The following is a 20,521-nucleotide window of genomic DNA, read 5'->3' on the forward strand; positions in this document are numbered from 1 at the left end:
TATAAGTCTTTCGGCAACTGAGATAACATATCACTTTTTCTTGGGTCAACAAATCCTTCATGTTGTTTAATTTGGACTTCTTCTAAGATTCTATTTAAAAATGTAAACTTAACATCCATTTAGTATACTTTGAGTACATTATAAGTATAATATGAAAGATAAGTTCTCACTCCTTCCAATATTGCAATAGGAAAAAATGTCTCCCCATAGTCAATACTTTCTTGTTAGGCATATCCTTTACAAACTAGTCTTTCTTTGTTTCTTGTTACTTCATCTTTCTCATTCAACTTGTTTCTAAATACCTAGTTTTCTCTAATAATATTGTTATCTTTAGGTCTAGCTACTAGTAACTAGGATTTATTCTTCTCTATCTACGCAATCTCTTCATTCATTTCTTATATGTAGTGGTCATTATGTAAAGCATCTTTCACTAATTTGGGCTCATATTCACATAATAGGCATATGTCACTTCTTAGTCATTTTCTTTTCATAACTTCAAAGTCTTTATGTCCAATGATTTCAATACGTGCATGATGTCTTATTACATAGTTTTCTAATGTAGGTTATTTTCTTCTTTCCTTTTCTTAAGGTTCATCTTGAAAATTTTCTTTAGATAACACTTCATATATATATATATATATATATATATATATATATATATATATATATATATATATATATATATATATATATTTATATATAGCCTATTGAGAATTTAGTAGCTGACAATTGAGATACTCTATTTGACACACAACATGCATTTCATGATGCTCCACATGATATTGTTGTAACTTGACATGTATTGGTCGCTATTGGTCAACAACTTTCTTCCTAGGTTTAGGTGAGGTGTTGGGATCACCTTGATCAATGATTATAAAGGTTATGTAGTGTTTAACTTCCTTGTTACAGTCAACTTTATTCTTATTTGCATATTCATCAACTTTCATGTTTGCACTTTCCACAACTTTGTTAGTATTAAACTTGAAATAGTCATATGCTTTACTCTTGGTGGAATAACCTTAGAATATGCCTTCATAAATTTTTGTATGAAGTTTTCCATTTTTTTTTATCTTTTAATATGTAGCATTTTTTACCAATGACATTGTAGTATTTGACATTAGGTGCATATGCATAAAATAACTTTGAAGGTATAAGGTTTGTAGCTTTCTTGACTTGTACTCTATGTAAGGTATATAATAATGTACTTATAGTTTCCCTCTAGTACTTAGATGCAACATTCTTCTCCGTCATCAATGTCATAGCATAGTTCGTGATTGATCTATTCCTCCTTTCAGCTATACCAGTATGTGGAGGGGTCCAAGGTGCAAATATCTATCTCTTGAATACTCAGTCAGTTTAGAATGTATTGAATTCCCTTGTTAGGAATTCACCACTTCTATTAGATCTCAGAAACATCAAGATACTACCTATTTCGTTTTCAACTCTAGCCAAATTCTACTCAACCATTTTAAATGCATCATATTTTTCTTTAAGAAATATCATAGACATCATTCTAGAGTAGACATCAATAAATAGAATAAATTATTTGTCACCACACAAGATTTCCACTCCAATAGGTATACAAAGGTTAGTATGAACCAGCTCTAAAAGAACACTGGAAGTATAAGTTTGGGTCTTGAAACTAGAGTTTATTATTTTTCACAACTAACATTGTTAACACATGACATTATTAGGTTTCTTCAATTTTAATAACCCTTTTAATTTCTTCATTTTACTAATTCTTATTAGATTGTTAAATTTCAAATGACATAGCCTCCTATTCCAAAACCATATATCATCACATTATGTAAAGAAGCATGTTATTTTATTGGTGCTAGGTTTTACTTTTCTACTCTGATATCTTTACTAGCCCTTAGTTGACACTATATTTTCTCAACTTCTACTATTCACATGGTCAATACTAGCATAGCTTAGCTTTAATAATAAGTTCCTTAATCTTCTTCTTTGAATTTCATTAAAGCCTATATATTAGTTCTTCATTTATAATCTCTTGTATTTGTTAACACAACTATCCTCCCCCCTAGTGTTTTGAATAAACAACACATTATATTGGTTAAAGCTAACTATTTAAGTGTCCATTGTAATTTCACATAACTCAACATTTCTACTAGGCCATCTTATTATCTCTTCTTCTAAATAGTTCTTTATCAATCATCTTGGTATGATACTTTAATTAGTTCGAAATTATCTGACCAACAAGATTTTGGATCAATAAAAACTTAACAATTGTTCCAATAAAGATAAAGTGTCAAACCACTGGAGAGATATTTACTAATAATGTATATCATTTGATCAATGAAGATGATTTGAAAAGAAGAGATATCAAGGAGATCTAGTCATATTGACGAGTGATGAGAAGTTAAGTATCATAAAAAAATAATGGGAAATTGATAAGTTAGTCATTAACAAGATAATGTATTATTTGACCACTATATGAAGTAAAGAAGATAGTTAGAAATAATATGTGAGAGAAATGACAACAATTGAGTTAAGAACTAATTTGAATGCATATTAGTATTGGTTAGTTTTCACTAAACTTCTAACTCGGTTATATTTGAACTCCTTTTGTGATATACTTAACTTGGCTTCAACTAGATTACTAAACTTATCTTTTGTTGGGCTACTATAGGAGTCTTCTAAGGTTGGTTCCAACTAGTAGTGGTTAGTTATAGTATAATATTTGTGGAACATCAATGAAAATATATAATTGAGTACTTTTTATCAACAAACCTTAACTCTAAAAAAAACACTAATCCAAATTCTAATCCTTACTCTATATCTAATCATAACCCTAAACCTATCTCTAATTGTAATCATAACTATAACCTTGATCATGACTTTATCTATAACCCTAATACTAATCCAAACCCTAACTCTTATGCTAACCCTAACCCAAACCCTAACCCTCATTCTAACCTTAATTCTCACCCTAAATCTAACTCTAACCTTGACTTTGACTCACATCCTAACTCTAATTATAGTTCTAACTCTATCTCTTACAATAATTCTAGCTCTAACTCTACCTATAATTTTAACCCTAACCATAAGTCTAAGCCTAAACCTAGCTCTACCTATAATTCTAATCCTAAAACTTACCCTAACTCTAGCTCTATCTTTAACTCTAACTCTAATTCTAACTCATCCTCATACTCATACTCTAACCCAATATCCAACTCTAACTCTAATTGTAACCCTAACCCTTACTCTAACCTAGATTTTAATCGCAATAGTAACCCTAACTCCAATCCTAACACTAACCTTAACTCTAACCATAACCATAATTATACTTGTCACTATAATATTTTGCATAACAATATTCTTAAAGTTAAAATAAATTGAAGTTATGCAAATTAAACACTATATATAGAATTAAACTATAAAATATTGAAGAGTAATTTTATAATAACTTTATACAACTAAAATTAATAATTTAATGTATCTTTATAAGACTACAATTTTATACTAAATTTAGATAACTGTATATAAAATAAATAAATAATTTGATGATAACTTTATAAATTTTAAAAAAATATAAAATATTTATTTATAGGAATAAAGATTTTAAATAAAAATGATTAGGTTCCAAGTTTATTTAAAGTGAAAATATTTAAAATTAAAATATTATATTGTTTGCTTCTAACCATAACCAACTAGATTTCTTGAAAATTGTCTTCCATAGTGAGGAGTGCTACTAGCTTATATATATGTATGTATGTATGTATGTATGTATATATCAAGAAAGTAGTTTTTAAAATGTTTTACAATTTTTTTCTATTTTTAGTGGGGAAAATTATATATATATATATATATATATATATATATTACCATAAGTTGGGCTACAATTTAACAGGAAATGATTTCAAACAAGAGATACAATGTGTCAAAGTTCCTACCAATAATTGGAAAAGAAGGAAAATAGAGATTTATAGATAGAAAGGAAGGATATGAAGATAGAGCTAACATATATAATGATATGTTAGTACAATGACAAGTAAAGGTAGAATGATAGAGAGGGTTGAAGGAAATTTAAAAATTATTAACAATTATATTATTTTAAGGAATATATAAATAATAATAGCAATTATATTATATGAATGAACTACTCATTTCTACCAATTCAATTATAAGTTGAAATATTTAATTTAAAAAATATTTTTTTGATTACTTAATTCAATCTACCAAAATATCTAGTGAGTTTGAGGGGTAGCATTACTTTTACAATTTGTAAAATGGTATAAAAGAAAATTAGGTCAAGATTGTAAAATAGTAGCTATTAAAACAGTGTAAAATAAATAAGATTTTACAATTGACAAAAATAAACATCAATGTAAAACTAATAAATATATTTAAAATAAGAAATGTAAAATATTACTTTATATTTGAACTTGGTAAGAAAAATATATTGTGATAATTAATATTGATTAACATTTACTTTTGTCGGAAGTGGTGTGAGGTGGAAGATAAAAATGATTGTTTTTTTCAAAATCTAATCAACTTGTCAGAAATGTGAAAAAAATAAAGTTGTAGTTAATGCATGATAGAGTTGTTAGAAAATATTTGTATTTTGTTGAAGAGAATTGAATTTTCTCCCCACCAAAAATAGTATGGTCCAACAAATGAATGAAAAACGTGATTTATAAATTAATAATTAATTAGAAAAAGATATAAACATTTGAAATTTTTTAAATCTTTTATATTATATGAATTGATTGAAAGCAATAGTATCCGGTCTTTGCGAGGAACTAATAATAGAATTGTAAATTCCCATTAGACCCAATGAGTTATCAAGTTTATCTCTGCCTCTTCCAGTTCCGTTTCAACATTATATCCATCATAGAGCAATTATTTTGCATGCTTGATTTTTCGTTACATTAAACATGGGTGACTGCCAGCTAAAACTGTACGCCTCTCCCGAAACGTTTCATCATTAATTGCTGCTCCCGCAATAGAAAACAAAACAATCAGAAGTTTAAGGCTGGATAGAATCTTTCCAAGTCTCTATTCTTTAGATCATGTCACACCACATTTTAAAAAAGTATTCTCTCTGCAATGGAGGAATCGTTATCCTTAAGATATTCGCTGGCTGTCACCGTTCCTTACTTCCAACGCAATGTTTACTTTTGGCCTTTTAAAGCAACAAATTCCTCAAACAATCCACAGCCACCACTCATGTTGGGGAACATTACAAAGTAGCATATAATTGTAGAAATCTCTATCATCGTGTTGCATTTTTTTTTCAAATAGGAAAAGGATCCCATTCTGCGAAATTTGGTTAACTGATTGACGATTGGTATTGCGGGTGGATTATTGAAAACGAGCGAAAAAGCTGCTGGGTATTGTATTCACTAACTTCTTTTTTTAATTCAATAAAAGACCACCGAAAGAGGTTCACTATTGCATATTTTAATCTTTGTTATTGAACGTTTATTCAATGGAAATAATACATATTCCACCTGTTAACCAGTTTCTTCGTACTATAGGATGGAAGCTACGACTTTGATTTTAATGGGACGTACTGGCAATGGTAAAAGTTCGACTGGTAATTCAATCCTTGGTCACGATATATTTAAAACAGGCTTCAGCTTTACATCTACTACACAGCGATGCCAGCTGGAAGAAACTACTTGGAAAGATGGCCGAATCATTAAAGTCATTGACACTCCTGGTAATTGCTCCCCCTCTTTCCGTCTTCTCTTACTCGCAATTGATTGTTATATATGCATTTGATGTTTTATAGAATTTTCTAGTCAGATCGGAAGAAGGTAAATTTTGCCTCGCTGCCTAATTTTTGAAGCTTCCACTACTGTTGATGTCCATAAATTTACAGGGTTGGATATTTAACTTTCTCATTCTCAATTAATTATAAGGAAGGTAGTGTTGGGTGTATATGTGAAGCCTAACGGTTACTCTTTTATTTTGCTCATTTTATTATTGTTTCTTTTCAATTGTTCTGTTTTTTCATTTCCTTTGAGACACTATAGTTATGTTTTGGAGGTTGATTATTATGCATTGTATTCAAAGAGCTGAAGCAACAGCTGTGATATAAAGTTCAAATATTTACATTAATAGAGATCTTCCCTGCAGTGTGGACATAGCCACAGTTTGTGGTGAACCACCATAAAATCATGTCTTTGCATTTTCTATTTCTTTTGTTTGTTCTATTCATTTCCAGTTCATACTTTCAGTGAACTTCACATATAGAAGCTAAAATAAATAAACAATTAAAAAAACTGTGATGGCTAATGTACTTAACGATTAAGTTGTTGCCCATCCTAAGCTACAGTAGATCAAAAGAGGAAGCTCTATACTTTTTCAAACGTTGCGAAGAAGTCTGATATGGGTAGTCACGTTGCATCTCCCGCTTCGACTAAACCATATATCCCCTAGGACATTACTGGAGGAGAAAATGGTAGCTTTACAAGTCGCATATTAAAAACATTTAGTTAGTGAAACTTTGACATTGCTACTGTTAGCAAAGGATGAGGCTACAGAATTGTGGAACACCGAAGAAAATAAAGTCATGGACTTAAGTAGAGAATTGCGCGAGTTTTCGTTGTACTATAAATTAATTCTACGCAGGCATCCAGACATGTTTTTTTCACTTTCTCTATCAATTTATTTATGTAAGCCCAATTTGTAATTTTTTTTGTGTTTAAAAAATATATTATAAGATTCTTGATGGATGGTAATTCCTAGGTCTATGAGATTAAGGAGAAGTTAGAATTTCTGAAAGAAAGGAGAAATACAGACTACAAGCATTAGGTGAGGTGGTTCCGCTAAGATCTACTAACTGATCTAACTGTTGGGACAAATCTAAAGGCAATTGCCCCTATCTGAAGTGTTCCAATTTTGCATTATATTAGAAACCTATTTCAAGACTCTTTTATTCCATACTCTAAGAATATGAGTTGAGGTAACCAGCCCAGAGAAGAATATAAATTAAGGATTTGCTTGACAACCTATAGTAAATGCCAATGAACATAGTGAAAGTGCAGCATAGTAAACAAATAAACAACCACCTGTAATTCATATTTACAAATAAGCCTCCGCGATCCAAGAGCACACGCCCACTTCATAGCATACAAATATTCATATAACAAAAATAAATTAAATTTTGTAGTTAGACTTTGGTCGACAAATGTTTTGTCTATATTTTTGCAGAAATTTGTGTTGTACATGAAGTCAATTAGTAGGCCATTTAATATCAAATTGTTTTTCATGTAACAAAGGCTTCAGTGGAGAATTGGTAGCTGTTAATTATTGTTAGTTGGACAGCTGTTATTTCTGACCCGGAAATAGCAGCACTATTTATGGGTAGCTTGGAACTGTTCGTCCTTATCTATGAATAGCGGTTTTATTTATGGGTGGTTTGGACAGCTGTTTGTCCACTTGCCAAAAATTAGTAAATGGTTATTATTTACTAATTTTAGAGATTCCCTTTTGGACACTTTGCAACCAATTCTATTATTGGTTGTCGAGTTGTCTTAATCTCAGCCGTTGGTTAGATTTAATCTCGGTCGTTGGTTTACCAACAGGAGTAGTATAGAAAGGGGTCATTGGGTCATTTGGACACGAAGCTTTGCAGGGTTAGCAAGGAAGCTTTTGGAGAAGCAGTTTGCAGTGTTAGCAAACAGTCTTGCAGTGTTAGCAAGGAAGCTTTGGAGAAGCAGTTTGCAGTATTAGCAAACAGTCTTGCAGTGTTAGCAAGGGCACAGAGAGAAGCTTTTGTGAAGCAGTTTGCAGTGTTAGCAAACAGTCTTGCAGTGTTAGCAAGGGCGCAGTGTTAGCGCAGGGATGGCAGTGAGAAATATCAGCGGGAGAAATTAGGAGGTTGTCGGAGTTCTGCCAGTGTGAGGCAAGGAATTTTGTATCTCTTGATTTGCTGAAGTTTAATATAATTTATCATCTGTAGAACTGGTTTTCCCTTAGGGGTTTTTCCAGGGACAATTTGTCCGAAAATATTGTGTTGATTCTGTTGCGCATTTCTTTCCGTATTTTAAGTGAAGTTGCAGTTGTGTTATTTTTTGATATTAGCTGAGAATTTGTTTTCAGCAGTTTAATAATCATTTGTGATAGGAGATTAATAATCAGTGACTGCAATAGTTTGATTTTTCACAGTAGCATCAAATCAGCCATGCATCTACTTACAAATATCAAACTATAAGTAAAACAACAACTTTAAATAAGAAATATAATCATGTTCTATTACCAATAGATTTATGTAAATATGAGAAGAGAAAAGGGGAGGGTAAGAAAGAGGAAAATAGATGGATAAAGACATAGATATAGAGAAAATGATGGAGATGGAAAAGGATTAGAACAAAGTGGAGAGAGTTGTCATATATGGGGAGATAAAAACAAAAGATAGTTGGAGAGGAATGCATAGATATGAAAGAGAAAGTTGAATAATTAAAGTTAAAATTTAAGTGATAAATATAAAGGTAAAAATGGATGTTTAAAGGGAGGAACTTATATCGTGGTAGAAAAAGATAAAGAGATAACTAGATAGAGATTGAGGGATAGATGTAAAAAGTAATATGTAGACTGACTTATAGAGAAAAAGAGATACAAATATTGATGTCTATAAAAGAGAGTCAAAACAGAGGGAGAAATATAAGTAGATAAGGGGAGGCATGTGTGTGTGTGTCTATATATATATATATATATATATATATATATATATATATATATATATATATATATATATATATATAGAGAGAGAGAGAGAGAGAGAGAGAGAGAGAGAGAGAGAGAGAGAGAGAGAGATTCTTGTATAGATATGAAGTGGGTGTTCATCATAGAGAGGGAAGACAAGTAGAGAACATCAAAGACAGTGAGCGATCAAGATAAAAAGGGTGAGAACAACTAAGAGAGAAAAGGCTAAATAGAGAAGAGATGGGGTACACATACTTGTATAATATAGAGTGAGTGAAAGTGAGAAATTAAATATGAGAAATAGAGGGACACACACACATCCAAACATACACTTTCACCCTCTCTATATTTCTATTTCTAAAGTTATATCTAGTCAACCTCTATGTCATTTACACATTCACCCTCTCTATATATATTTATATATATATATATATATATATATATATATATAGACACACACACACACATACATACATATACATATACATATATATACATATGTATATATATGTGTGTATACACACACACACACACACACACACACACACACACACACATATATATTGTGTGTGTGTGTGTGTGTTTGTTTGAATATATATATAGGAAAAGCGGTAGACATAAAAAAAATATTATTAAATCTAGTACTAATTGATTAACTAGGAAGCTCAATCTTTTCATCTCTTCTACCAAAGGGAAAAAGTTGTTAGGGCTATAAGTTCACACAAGAAAATAAATGAGACTCCATATAATTTATGTTGTATTGGAAGGAGTGTGGTCCAGTTTAGATTAAGAGGAAATAAAGAAATAAGTGGTAGAAAATGATTTCCTTCTCTTCTCTTCAATTAAAATGTTAGGGCATCAATATAGAATTCTTAAACTTAATTTTTAGTATACATACATCAATAGATACTTGGAAGAAAAATTTTACTATTAAAACTTAAAATCTTGATAGTATAACTAACATGAAAATTTAATTAGGAGTTTACATGGATGGACTATGTTAGTTAGGCCAATCTATTCCTAGGACCAGTAAGCTAGATTCACCTTTTTTTTTAGTTTTAGCTAACTTAAATTTCATAGTGTGGCTAAGATCCTATATGTACATGATCCAATCCCAAATCTATCTCACTATACTAAAAATAGATGAATGGTTAAATATAGATTAGTTTTCTTGAGTACAATCCCACTTGAGGAATAAATTTTGAATTTAAATCAATTAATACTGAGTTGAATTTTTGTGGTACAAATAAGAGGTCAAATCTCTATTGGAAACTACAATTTGAAAAATTATTATATTTTCATTGATGTCAATACTTATTGGTGATATAGCTTTCTATCTAAGCTAAGCATTATACCTATATGATTCATGAAGAGGATTTGAGAAGTTGGTCATAGAGAAAGCACCTAGAGGAAAGGTTGAGTTATGAAGAAGAAGCTACAAATAGATACTTGATTAGATGAAATTTGACAAGATAAAGTGATTGTTTAAATCATGTTATATGTAGAAAAGACACTTGTACTAACACTTTGAAGAATAGATCAAAGAAAGACCAATTGCATAGGACTGACTGAGAAACAGAGTAGAAGATTAAGGAACTTGAAGAATACGGAGAGTAATGTTAGTGTCGACTCACCCATAGTAAGTGTAAAATAGAAATAGTGTCAATCAAGCATTAATATTGACTAAGTGAGAGTATATGTGCCAAAATGGAAATGTATTAGTAATCAAGTAATTCAGTGATGACTAAGTGTCAAAATATAGTGATTGTTGAGGGAAAACATTTTGATTGTTTATGAAAAATCTTAAATTTCCAGGTGACAGAGTTGATTTCTTGGAATATGGAAAGCGTTTGGAAGATAAGAATGGATGACCTAGAACATTTAAATCAAGGTTAAATGTCTTTGAACATTTCTATGTAAGGATTCATTAAGAAAATTCAAAAAAAGAAGAGGATGAACAAGAAGGTGCATAGATTCATTGTATTTGTTGATTGTGATCATAACCTACAATTTATAGTGGTGTTTAAGTAAAAAGTGATTAAAATTACCTATTTAAGGAGATACAAGAGCTAACCTTAAAGAGTTGTTAAAGGTTGGAGCAATAGTCAATGCTATTGATTGGTGAACTCGGGTAGAAGGTTGAGAAGTTTTGAGAACATGAGAAGTGTGATTACTTGAAGGATTTCCAAGCAAATCAAATATTGAGACGATAGTGAAGGCCTGTCACTACATCAGATTTTGAGATGAACTAAAATATAAAATTTCGAAGTTATATTTTTCATATCAAAACCTATTGTTACTTTCTAAACATTGCATTAGTATTGAAATCTCTTAATCAAGGTTGACCTATATGTCATATGTAAATCCTTTAATCTAGGTGGTATTCTAATAGAATGTTATAAAGTCCTCTAACAAGGTCATATTTAACAGTATGTTTCAAGTAACCTTTAACATGGTTGGTTCATAATTGATCTCACTTTAGAAGAGCGAAAAGTTGGTGACATATTTTTGGTGGTCTTTCCCTAATTGGGTTTCCACATGAAATCCTAGCATTAAACTTGTGTGGATGTTACATGTGGTCATTTATGGTTAATGTTTATATTCTGTAAGTCTATTATGTTTAGGAAAGTTGGCCACTAGTTGATGAACTTTTAATGTTGACTATAAAAGCTAAGCTAATGAATGATAAGATATGAAGTTGTTTAAGTGTTTGTCTTTTTAATTGGTAGATATGGACCTTGGATAACTGATTCACCCCCACCCCCCAGTTAATGAAAATATTTTAGCAATTGGTATCAGAGCATTCAGTGATTGTAGTGAGAATTTTGAAGCTCCTTAAAGATAATGATCATGATGTTCAAAAAGTAGGTACTGAGGTTTAAGAAGAATGTGAAGTTTGACGAGCCTTCATCTTGTAGAAATTGGTGTTGGTGGAACACACTTTGTTGAAAATGCATATGTGGAGATAAAAACAATCCCTCTGACTACATGATAATGAAAGAGAAACAAGAACACAATCAAGATATGTTGGAGATTGCATCTTCCCTAAGCTATGTTGAGTTTCATGACATTAAAGATTGTAAAACTATAAAAAAAATGTGGGACACGCTGAAGAAAATCTGTGCAGGAGACAAGAATATCATGCAAGCTAAATCAAAATGTTTTAGAGGTATGTTTGATTAAATGAGAATGGTAGAGGGGGACAATATACTCATGTGTTCTACAAGAAGAAAAGAGGTTGTTAAAGCTATAAGGGGTGCTAATGCAAATAGTGATGATGGAATTGTAATTAATGAGGTATTGAGAATGCTACTTCCTATTTATGCTATTAGGGTTTCTACAATACAAGAACTAGGATGTAATATAGGTAATGGCCTAGATTTTGAGATGTCATGTTTGGATAATTTCAAGCCCACTACTTTTTCAAGTCACAACTAGTCCTTCGCAAGAAAGGAAACGAAAAATATGTGAAAATTGACATTGACACTTCAGATGATGAACTTGATGAACTTGAAACACTATTGGCTTGAAGGCTTCCAAGAGGCAAAGAGAAAAAAAATAAAAATAAACTTCTTATAATTTATTTTACTTGTAACAAAGTTGGTCATATTGTTGCACGATGTCCTGATAGAGAAGAAAAAAATGAAAGAAAGGAAACAAATTACAAAGGAAGAAGAGACAACTGAGAAAATAGGAGAAACATGAACTAAAATACAAAGGTAAGAAATCTTGCTACAATGGTGAAGAAGGAACTAACAATGAATCATAGATTAATGATAAAGAAGTTGTGTATGTTGATGTGAAAGAATATTCTGATGAAGATGAGAAAAATGTGTTAATCTCTTCTATAAAAAAAAATGATAGATGGATAATTGATACTAGTTGTTTAAATCACATGACTAGTGAAAGAAGTAAATTTGAAAACATTGGACCATCCAACAGTATTTGTGTTAAATTTGGTAATGATGTACCTTGTTTTGTTAAACATAAAGGATCAATACAACTAACTAAGAAGATCCAATGTGACAATATTTATTGGGTTCAAGGACTTAACTATAACTTGTTGAGTGTTTCAAAGTTAAAAAAATCAGGTTACGAATTTGAGTACCATCATAGAAAGGGAAAGATAATTGATGTTGATGGTGACTTGATTGGAAGTGGTGATCAAACGAGAGGTAACTTTATTCTATCTAGATTTATGTAATGAGACATGTTTCTTTTCACAATATGATGATATTTGGTTATGGAGGAAGATGTTATGTCATGTAGATTTTGACAATTTGGCTAGCATTAGTAAGATGAAATGAGTGTGAAGTTTTCCAAAACTAAAGAAACCTGATAATACTATGTAAACAATGTCAACTGGGAAAAATGACAAAGTCTATTTTCAAGACAAACACATATTCATCTAATGACATTTTGGAATTGGTCCATACTTACTTATGTGGACATATTAGCATTCAAAGATATTGTGGAGATAAAATTTTCATTTTATTTGTTGATGACTACTCTATAATGATGGCTCTAATGTTTCTTAAAGAAAAATATTATTCTTTTTAGTTATTTAAGTGGTATTTGGCTAGACTTGAAAATAAGATAGGAAAGAGTCTAAAATACGAGAGATCTTTCAAAGATAGTGAGTTTATTTTTAATGATCTTAACATATTCTCCAATGATAAAGGTATCAAAAGATAAATGCCATCACCAAGGACCTCTCCTCAAAATGAAATAGTTTAAAGGAGCAATAGATCAATGATGGATTGCACTATCAATTATCATTACTTGAGGGAGATAGTTCAAGACAAAGAAGTTTTTTGAAGAAGTAGATATTAGCCATAAAATGGGATGCTGTCCCCAAGTAACAAACTAGCTCAACAATTAGCTAGAGGTAACCTCCTAGTTGTCTATCCTATGCCATCTTTAAACTTTAAAATACAAAATCTGTCCACAACAAAATTAAAAATACTCTCATACCTTAGACTAATATCCCTAAGAGACTGTAAGATGTACCAACAGCTCCTATGCAAAATGTTGCTCCTAATCAACATAATCTTAGGAGCTAAGACCTCATGGGGTGTCAAGTTCAAAGTACTAAGCATAAAATAACTACTCATAAAAAAAATCAAAACTAGGGCTAACTACCCTATTATTTCCCTTTCTTGTTCTCATTTTCCTAAGCAACATCCCTGACAACATCCTCCCCCTCCCCATTAAATAGTTTTTCTGGGTTGGTCTTCAGTCATTCCTCCACCAGAAAGCCACAGATGGATTGAGTGGTCTTAATAGCTTTGCACAAATCCTTCTCCTCCCTTTTAGTCTACATGAAGTATAAGATTGTGTTTTAAAATACATGTCCTTGGTGGAAAAATCCACCAACATTTCAAATTGTTTGTAGATACAATTTTTCTTATTAGTGAGGTCATTCATAGAATATTCTAGCCTTACTAGTCTTGCCTTACTACGGTTCTACTTCCCTTTCTTCCCAGTGTGTATGTTGAGTTCTTTCCTAGGGGAAGTGATGTGTTCCCCCCACTTCTAGTTGAGGTAGCCTCCAAGGTTTCAGAGAGATGGGAAGGGCTAAGAGGGATAGGGGGAGACTAAGGTAATCTCTTCTTTATCACAGATTGGACATCATTATTGAAAGATTTAGAGGTCGAATCTTTGTTCGGGTGGAGATTTTAAATTGGAATACATGAACAATAAAGAGAAAATAGAAAATATATTCACTAAATATTTACTTAAGAATACTCTTGAATATCTAGGAGGTAAACTAGGGGTGGTTTCCCTAGCCAAAGATACTAAATCAAAGATGGTTCTCAAAATCAAATGTGTTTCTTAGACTATCTTACAAGTTGATGTAGATAGTTGTACTCTAGGAGTTGCCTAATGTAGTAATGAGGAAGAAGGATAGAATCATGTTGTATCATAGAATTATGTTGTATCAATCATACAAAGATTATAGATGAATAATTAAATACTAATATTAAGATATCTACATGGAAAATATGCATAAGTCAAAGTTTCTTTGGCATTGTTGTCAAAGAGGGAGAAAATGTAAGTGACTTTCCCCTGTAGAGAGAGAGAGAGAGAGAGAGAGAGAGAGAGAGAGAGAGAGAGAGAGATTATTATAAGGGAGACATTGATAGGTGATAGTGAAAAAAATGAGAGAGGAAGAATATTAATATTCGCCAGAGGTGTTGAATGAATAAGAATTAGAATGAAACTAAGGATGTTATTGAAGATATTATACTATAGCTAGTAGGAGTTTACTCAAAACAATACAATTTTTTGATTGCATGGTAACTAGAGATGTTGTCATCGATGCCAAAGAGGTAGATTTTTAGAAACTACAATTACAAAAAAAATTATGTTACCATCAATTGCAAACTTATTACTAAGATAGTTTTCTATCTGATCTAAGTGTCATATCTATATTATTAATGAGGAGGATTTGAGAAGTTAGTCATAGAAAATGAACCTAGAGGAAAGGTTGAGTTCTGAAGGGGAAACTATAGATAAACACTTGATTATTTGGACTTTGACAAGATGAAGTGATATTTAAATAATTTTATAAGTAGAGAAGGGAGTAGAAAATTAAGGAACTTAAAGTATATGTCAAGTGATGCTAGTCTTGGCCAAACTAAAGTAAGTGCCAAGAAGAAACAGTGTTGGCTGAGCACCAATATTGACCTAGTGACAATATATGTGCGAAAAAACAAATCTAGTAGTGACCAAGTAATTCAACGATGATCAAGAGTAAGAATATAGTGTTTTTTGAGGGAAAATATTTTCATAGTTCGTTATAAATCATAATTTCCAGCCAATAGAGTTGCTTTGTTGGAAATGAAAAGCATTTTGAAGATAAGGATGGGTTGTTGGCTCCTGATTTGACAAAATTTGAACAACCAAGTATGCAAGGTGAGAGTGGGTCTATGGGAAGCTATCTCCAATAATGGACACAATTTACCAAGAACCTGGGCCAACTATAAGGCTACACTCCTTCTACACTTTAGCCTTTGCAAAACCTAGGTGGGTGAACCTCTTAGGATCCAATTATGTGACCAGTGCAATGAGCATAATAAGAATCAAGAATAGGAGATAAAACCCCTAAATCTTCTATACTTAACCAAGAAATCACAAGCATGAAACAACTAATAACATAACTCACGAAACTGGCAAGCTAAGTGGGGGTTAAACATTAAATAACATTCAACATAAAAGGGAAAATTGATTTAATATGTTGATATCAACAAGACCTAGGTATGAGCAACAAAACCTAATGATCCTATCTCTTATCAGTGCCTTATCTATTGGGCAATTAAATGAATTATAACCATACATCTTCTAGAAATCTCAGACATATCTCTACATCAAGATCCCTGATCTATCCTTCACCTTGTGAACAGACAACTGCTTTAGATTTGAATCTCATACTCAAATTATCCCGTCATGAAATCTGCAAACCCTATGATAAACACCAAGCAATTACATGGCTCTTTGTTCCATCTGCAAGACATTTTAACCACATACATTCCAAAATGAAATGCAACCTAATTTATACTATTGGTTCACAAATTAGAAAAGATTACATATCCATGAGCAAGAGACAAAATTCAGACTAAATTTGAAACACTTTGCTGCAGTTTATTTGTTTTTCTTGAAATCAAATAGATGAAAGATGTACTGAAATGACTCAGAAATCACCTAATTAACTAGAACTATCTACATCAAAACACAAATACTGCTCATACAAGAAGACGAGCTGAAGAATGGTGTCTCAGTAGTGAATGATTTTCTTTTCAAATAACTAGAACCTATACAATGAGAAAGAAAGAGATAGATATAGGAAGAAGATAATCTTAGATCTAATCAGGAGATGACAAGTGTCCACTTAGAATTCCTTCCCAAGAAGATCAAAATCCTCTCTCTACCTTCTCTCTATAACTGAAAATCCAATCCCATCATTTGTCCTCTACAAGGCATAAATATCTCAGATATTTGATTCACCATCATAACTGGTTTTTGATGCTGCATTTTAAATCATGGTTAAGCCAAAAATCAGTTAAAAGGCCTCCAAAGTACAATACAATCTTCTCAAAGTCATTTTTCCCACATTCTTTCTTCAAATAATCTTCATAACTTCCCTCTAACCAATTCTAATGACCAATGTTGAAATCTTCCCACTTCATTTAGAACACTCCAAAATTCACAAACTAGCTTATAGCTCAAACTAGTGAGCACCTATGCAAAAACTTACTTCAAAAATGGAAAATTTGGATTCTCCCAATTCCAGTGGTATATTGGAGCATCTATTTTTAATAAAAATCACCCAAGTTATGGCCTTCAGAAGTTCAGGTTTTCCATTCACGACTTGGCAATTAAAAGAATAAAATGAAAATTTTAAAATATTCTATAGTTTTCAACAATAGAAATTTAAAATTTGAAAACAAATTTTTCATTTTATTATTGAACTGGCAGGGATATATTACATTACTTTTTCAAAATCTCTTCATATCCCCTCACCCAATCAGATGGCTCCACATGTCACACTAAGATTAGCTCTTTTTTCTGGCAGGACCCACATTAAAACTCTACCCATTTGTCCACATTGGTACCACCTCACCACATGTCATGTCATCATCACTACCTCGCTATACTAACTTCCATGCAACTCTCCTATAGTGAGTTAACAATAGCCGTTGGATTTGCCATGTGGCGTGATCTAGTGATCTCTGAAATTTTCCTGCCACATCATTGCTTGGTTATTCTATCTGCTACCACTTGGCACTACTCGATTTGTCAAAAGAAGGACCCACAACCATTTTTGACTCTCATTAGATTTTGAAGTTTTTCAGCTAGTCACTATGTCGCTAGCTAGAAATCCTTGGATTTTTCGGCTAGTGACATAGTGACTAGCTGAATTTTCACTTTTCTGGTGACCTCCAACTTGCTGATGTCATCAGTTTGCTGCATATTCATTTAAAATTAGTTTTTCTCCTCACCAACTAGCACCTAGGTTAGATTCGCCACACATGGCTGCAACATTTCCTTTCAAAAGGCCCTTCTCTTAATGCACATTGCCTTTTGTGTGAGGAAGTATTTAAACATTAAAAGTCTTGTCACTTGGGCAATGTGGGATATTATTATCTCAATGTGTTGGCTTTCTTTAACTTGTGTGAGGTGCTAATACTCATTAATGTGCCTGCTACCTCATTTGCATGGGTGTTCTTTTCTATGCAAATTACTTCCTGAATGCGTGGACTTCCTTTTTTTCTTCTTGCATCTGCAGTCTTTGTTTAAACTTGTGGTTTCCTGTGTCTACTTTGCACAATCTTCTTATTGCCTAGTAAACATCGTCCCTTGTTTGGCATGAGTCATCCTCTTCAATGGCGTATTCTTGTCTTTAACTACCAACTAGTTCATTTTTGCGTAGGGTACTATGCTCTTTTTTTGATGAGCCTTCATTCTTTATGTGTGTGTTTGTGGTGTCCTTTATACATTGCATGGAATGATATATAAAACATTCCAACTCCTTGTTAATTATGTGTGGAGGCTTTAATTTTCATTGCATCTCTTTCATACAGCTGAGCCTCTTTCCACACATGAGTTTGCAGATTAGATTGCTTCCTCTTTGCTAGAAACCGGTCTCAATTCTTTCCATTGTGAACACCAATTCAACTAGCTACCTCTTTTTTATGCTTGCATGGGCTATCTCCAAGTAGCATTGACTTCATTTTAAATAATTCCCAAGCTCCCCTTGAAGTCACCATCTTGTTCTCCTTTGAATGGTATGAGATGAGGTGGATTGGCTTTTAAAATGTTGACTGAACCTTTTAAGAGACATGAGACTGTCTCTTTTCTTGTTCTAGTCAGCTCCCTCTATGTTAAACTCTCCTCTTCCATGAGATTGGGGATGCTATCTTCCAAATCTATGTCACACATTACTCTCCAGCACACATTAGTTTGTTGTCTATCACTTATTATTTTGGTTTCCATATAACCCACAGAGGATGCATTAAACAAGATGAGGAATTGATTTCTTCCACAAGCAGGAACATCTTTGTGATGAAGATCATGCAACTCTTGAGAAAACAAATCTTGAATCTATCATCTCTTCCTTTTGTCCTTCACCTTGACTTATATGAGTCCCTTTTATTTGAAATTGACTTACCTTGATTTGATTGTGATTTTGAGTCATTATTTTCATTCTTTGACTCATTCTACCTGATGGAATCAGTCGAACCCCAAAGTGGGTAGGGCTAAAAAAAATTTTTTTTTCAAGAAACTAAACCATCAAACTAACCCACTGATCATCTCGAACTAATTAGAACCAAGTTGGACCACTGATTAATCAACTGAAAATAATTTTACCACAATCCTGCAACTTGTCAACTTTGTGTCAAGAGGTCTTTTGACTAGCCTTAAAAACTAACCCAAACCTTTGACCGGGCTTTGAAATCTAACATATTGCTTCTTTGTTCTGCATACTTTCACCCTATTAGATCTCATCTCATGAAAAATTCGAGGTCATAAGATATTGACCGTCAAAATCACCTACAAGTAAACAAGTCAGAAAACAATAAACTGGGTTCAGACTTGGCCTCAAAAATTGGGCAAATGGATACATGGGGGAATGAAAACTAGGACATTTGTTCTTTATCTTGAGGACAAGACACATTTGGCAAGTGGTCAAAGTGAGCTACTTGGATTTGCTGATTGGAAAGAATGACAAGAAATCTATTTTTGCAAATGGAATTGACTTGGAAAAGTGTGCAAATGGATGCATCATGATTTGCAAATAGGAAAACTTGAAGCATTTTTAGTGGACAACACAATGGTACAATCCATTCAATCTTACCAATCATGGATATCAAGTTATGAAGTCCCAAATAGGGGTACTAATCAATCTACAAATGCTGACACCAGTAAAAGGATAGAAATTGCATTTGAAAACTAATCAAACTGATTTGTCATGAGCTGAAACTTGAAACATAACAATGCTTTGACATCTACAATACAACGCAATAGGAATTTAAGCATTTTGATCAACTGGGTTAAAGTTATAACATGTCAAACAGGGCTTCCCAGAAATTTGCACAATTACACAAAAGCATGAAACAGTAATTGACCAAATTTGAGGGATTCAAAACGTAGCCAAACGAACTCAAAATGACTTGAAATCTAAAACATAGGTTCCTGGATATGGAAACTAGACATTCCCAAAGTGGTGAGTAATGAAACATTTCTAGGTGCGAGATATTCAATGGCAAACACAGCCTCCTCTCATTGTTTGACACTTAGGGTATAAATGCAAATTTAATAATTGCTCAAAATGGGATCTTACAAAATAGCTCAAAATGGCAATTTATCACAATGGAACAAGTAGATGAACTAAATGAAAGGTGCTAGAAGCATTAAATACCTCTTAGGCCTCATACTGACAATCGGGTACATATGCACTAAAAGCATTTATAGGGCTTGTTTTCTCAATGGTACTCAAAATCGGGAAAGCAATTTTGAGTCCCAACATGGGTGATCTAGAAAAATTAAATCAAGGGAAACCATGTTTGCACATTTCTATATAATTATTCATGAAGATTTTTTTTAGATAAGAAGAGTATGAACAAGAAGGTGGTAGATTCATTGTATTTGTTGTATCTAATGATAATTGTATGATCTATGGTGGTGTTTAAGTAGAAAAGGTTTAGAATTACCTATTTAAGGAGTTATAAGGGCTAACCCTAAATAGATGTTAAAGTTGGAGAAGTAGTTGATGATTGATTGACAAACTTAAGTAGAAGGTAGAGAAGAGTTGAGAAAAGGAGATATGTGATTTCTTGAAGGG

At 32.2% G+C, this 20,521-nt stretch overlaps 1 protein-coding gene across 2 annotated transcripts in view; it reads left to right on the top strand.

Annotated features, from left to right (window-relative positions):
- The first annotated feature begins 5,177 nt into the window (after positions 1-5,177).
- Positions 5,178-20,521, top strand: part of LOC149568698 (immune-associated nucleotide-binding protein 1-like) — a 221,721-nt gene continuing 206,377 nt past the window's right edge. The window contains exons 1-2 of one of the 2 annotated variants that reach the window (XM_089821585.1): positions 5,178-5,354; positions 5,502-5,686. In XM_089821585.1, the coding sequence (XP_089677711.1) occupies positions 5,503-5,686 (184 nt within the window). In that variant the 5' untranslated portion in view covers positions 5,178-5,354; position 5,502. Of the gene's footprint in view, positions 5,355-5,485; positions 5,687-20,521 lie in introns of both variants that reach the window. The other variant, XM_089821587.1, reaches the window with a different exon arrangement.

The sequence above is a fragment of the Cupressus sempervirens genome, chromosome 3 (assembly GCF_028749045.1).
Source record: "Cupressus sempervirens isolate cs-2001-9-10 chromosome 3, ASM2874904v1, whole genome shotgun sequence".
NCBI lineage: Eukaryota > Viridiplantae > Streptophyta > Pinopsida > Cupressales > Cupressaceae > Cupressus > Cupressus sempervirens.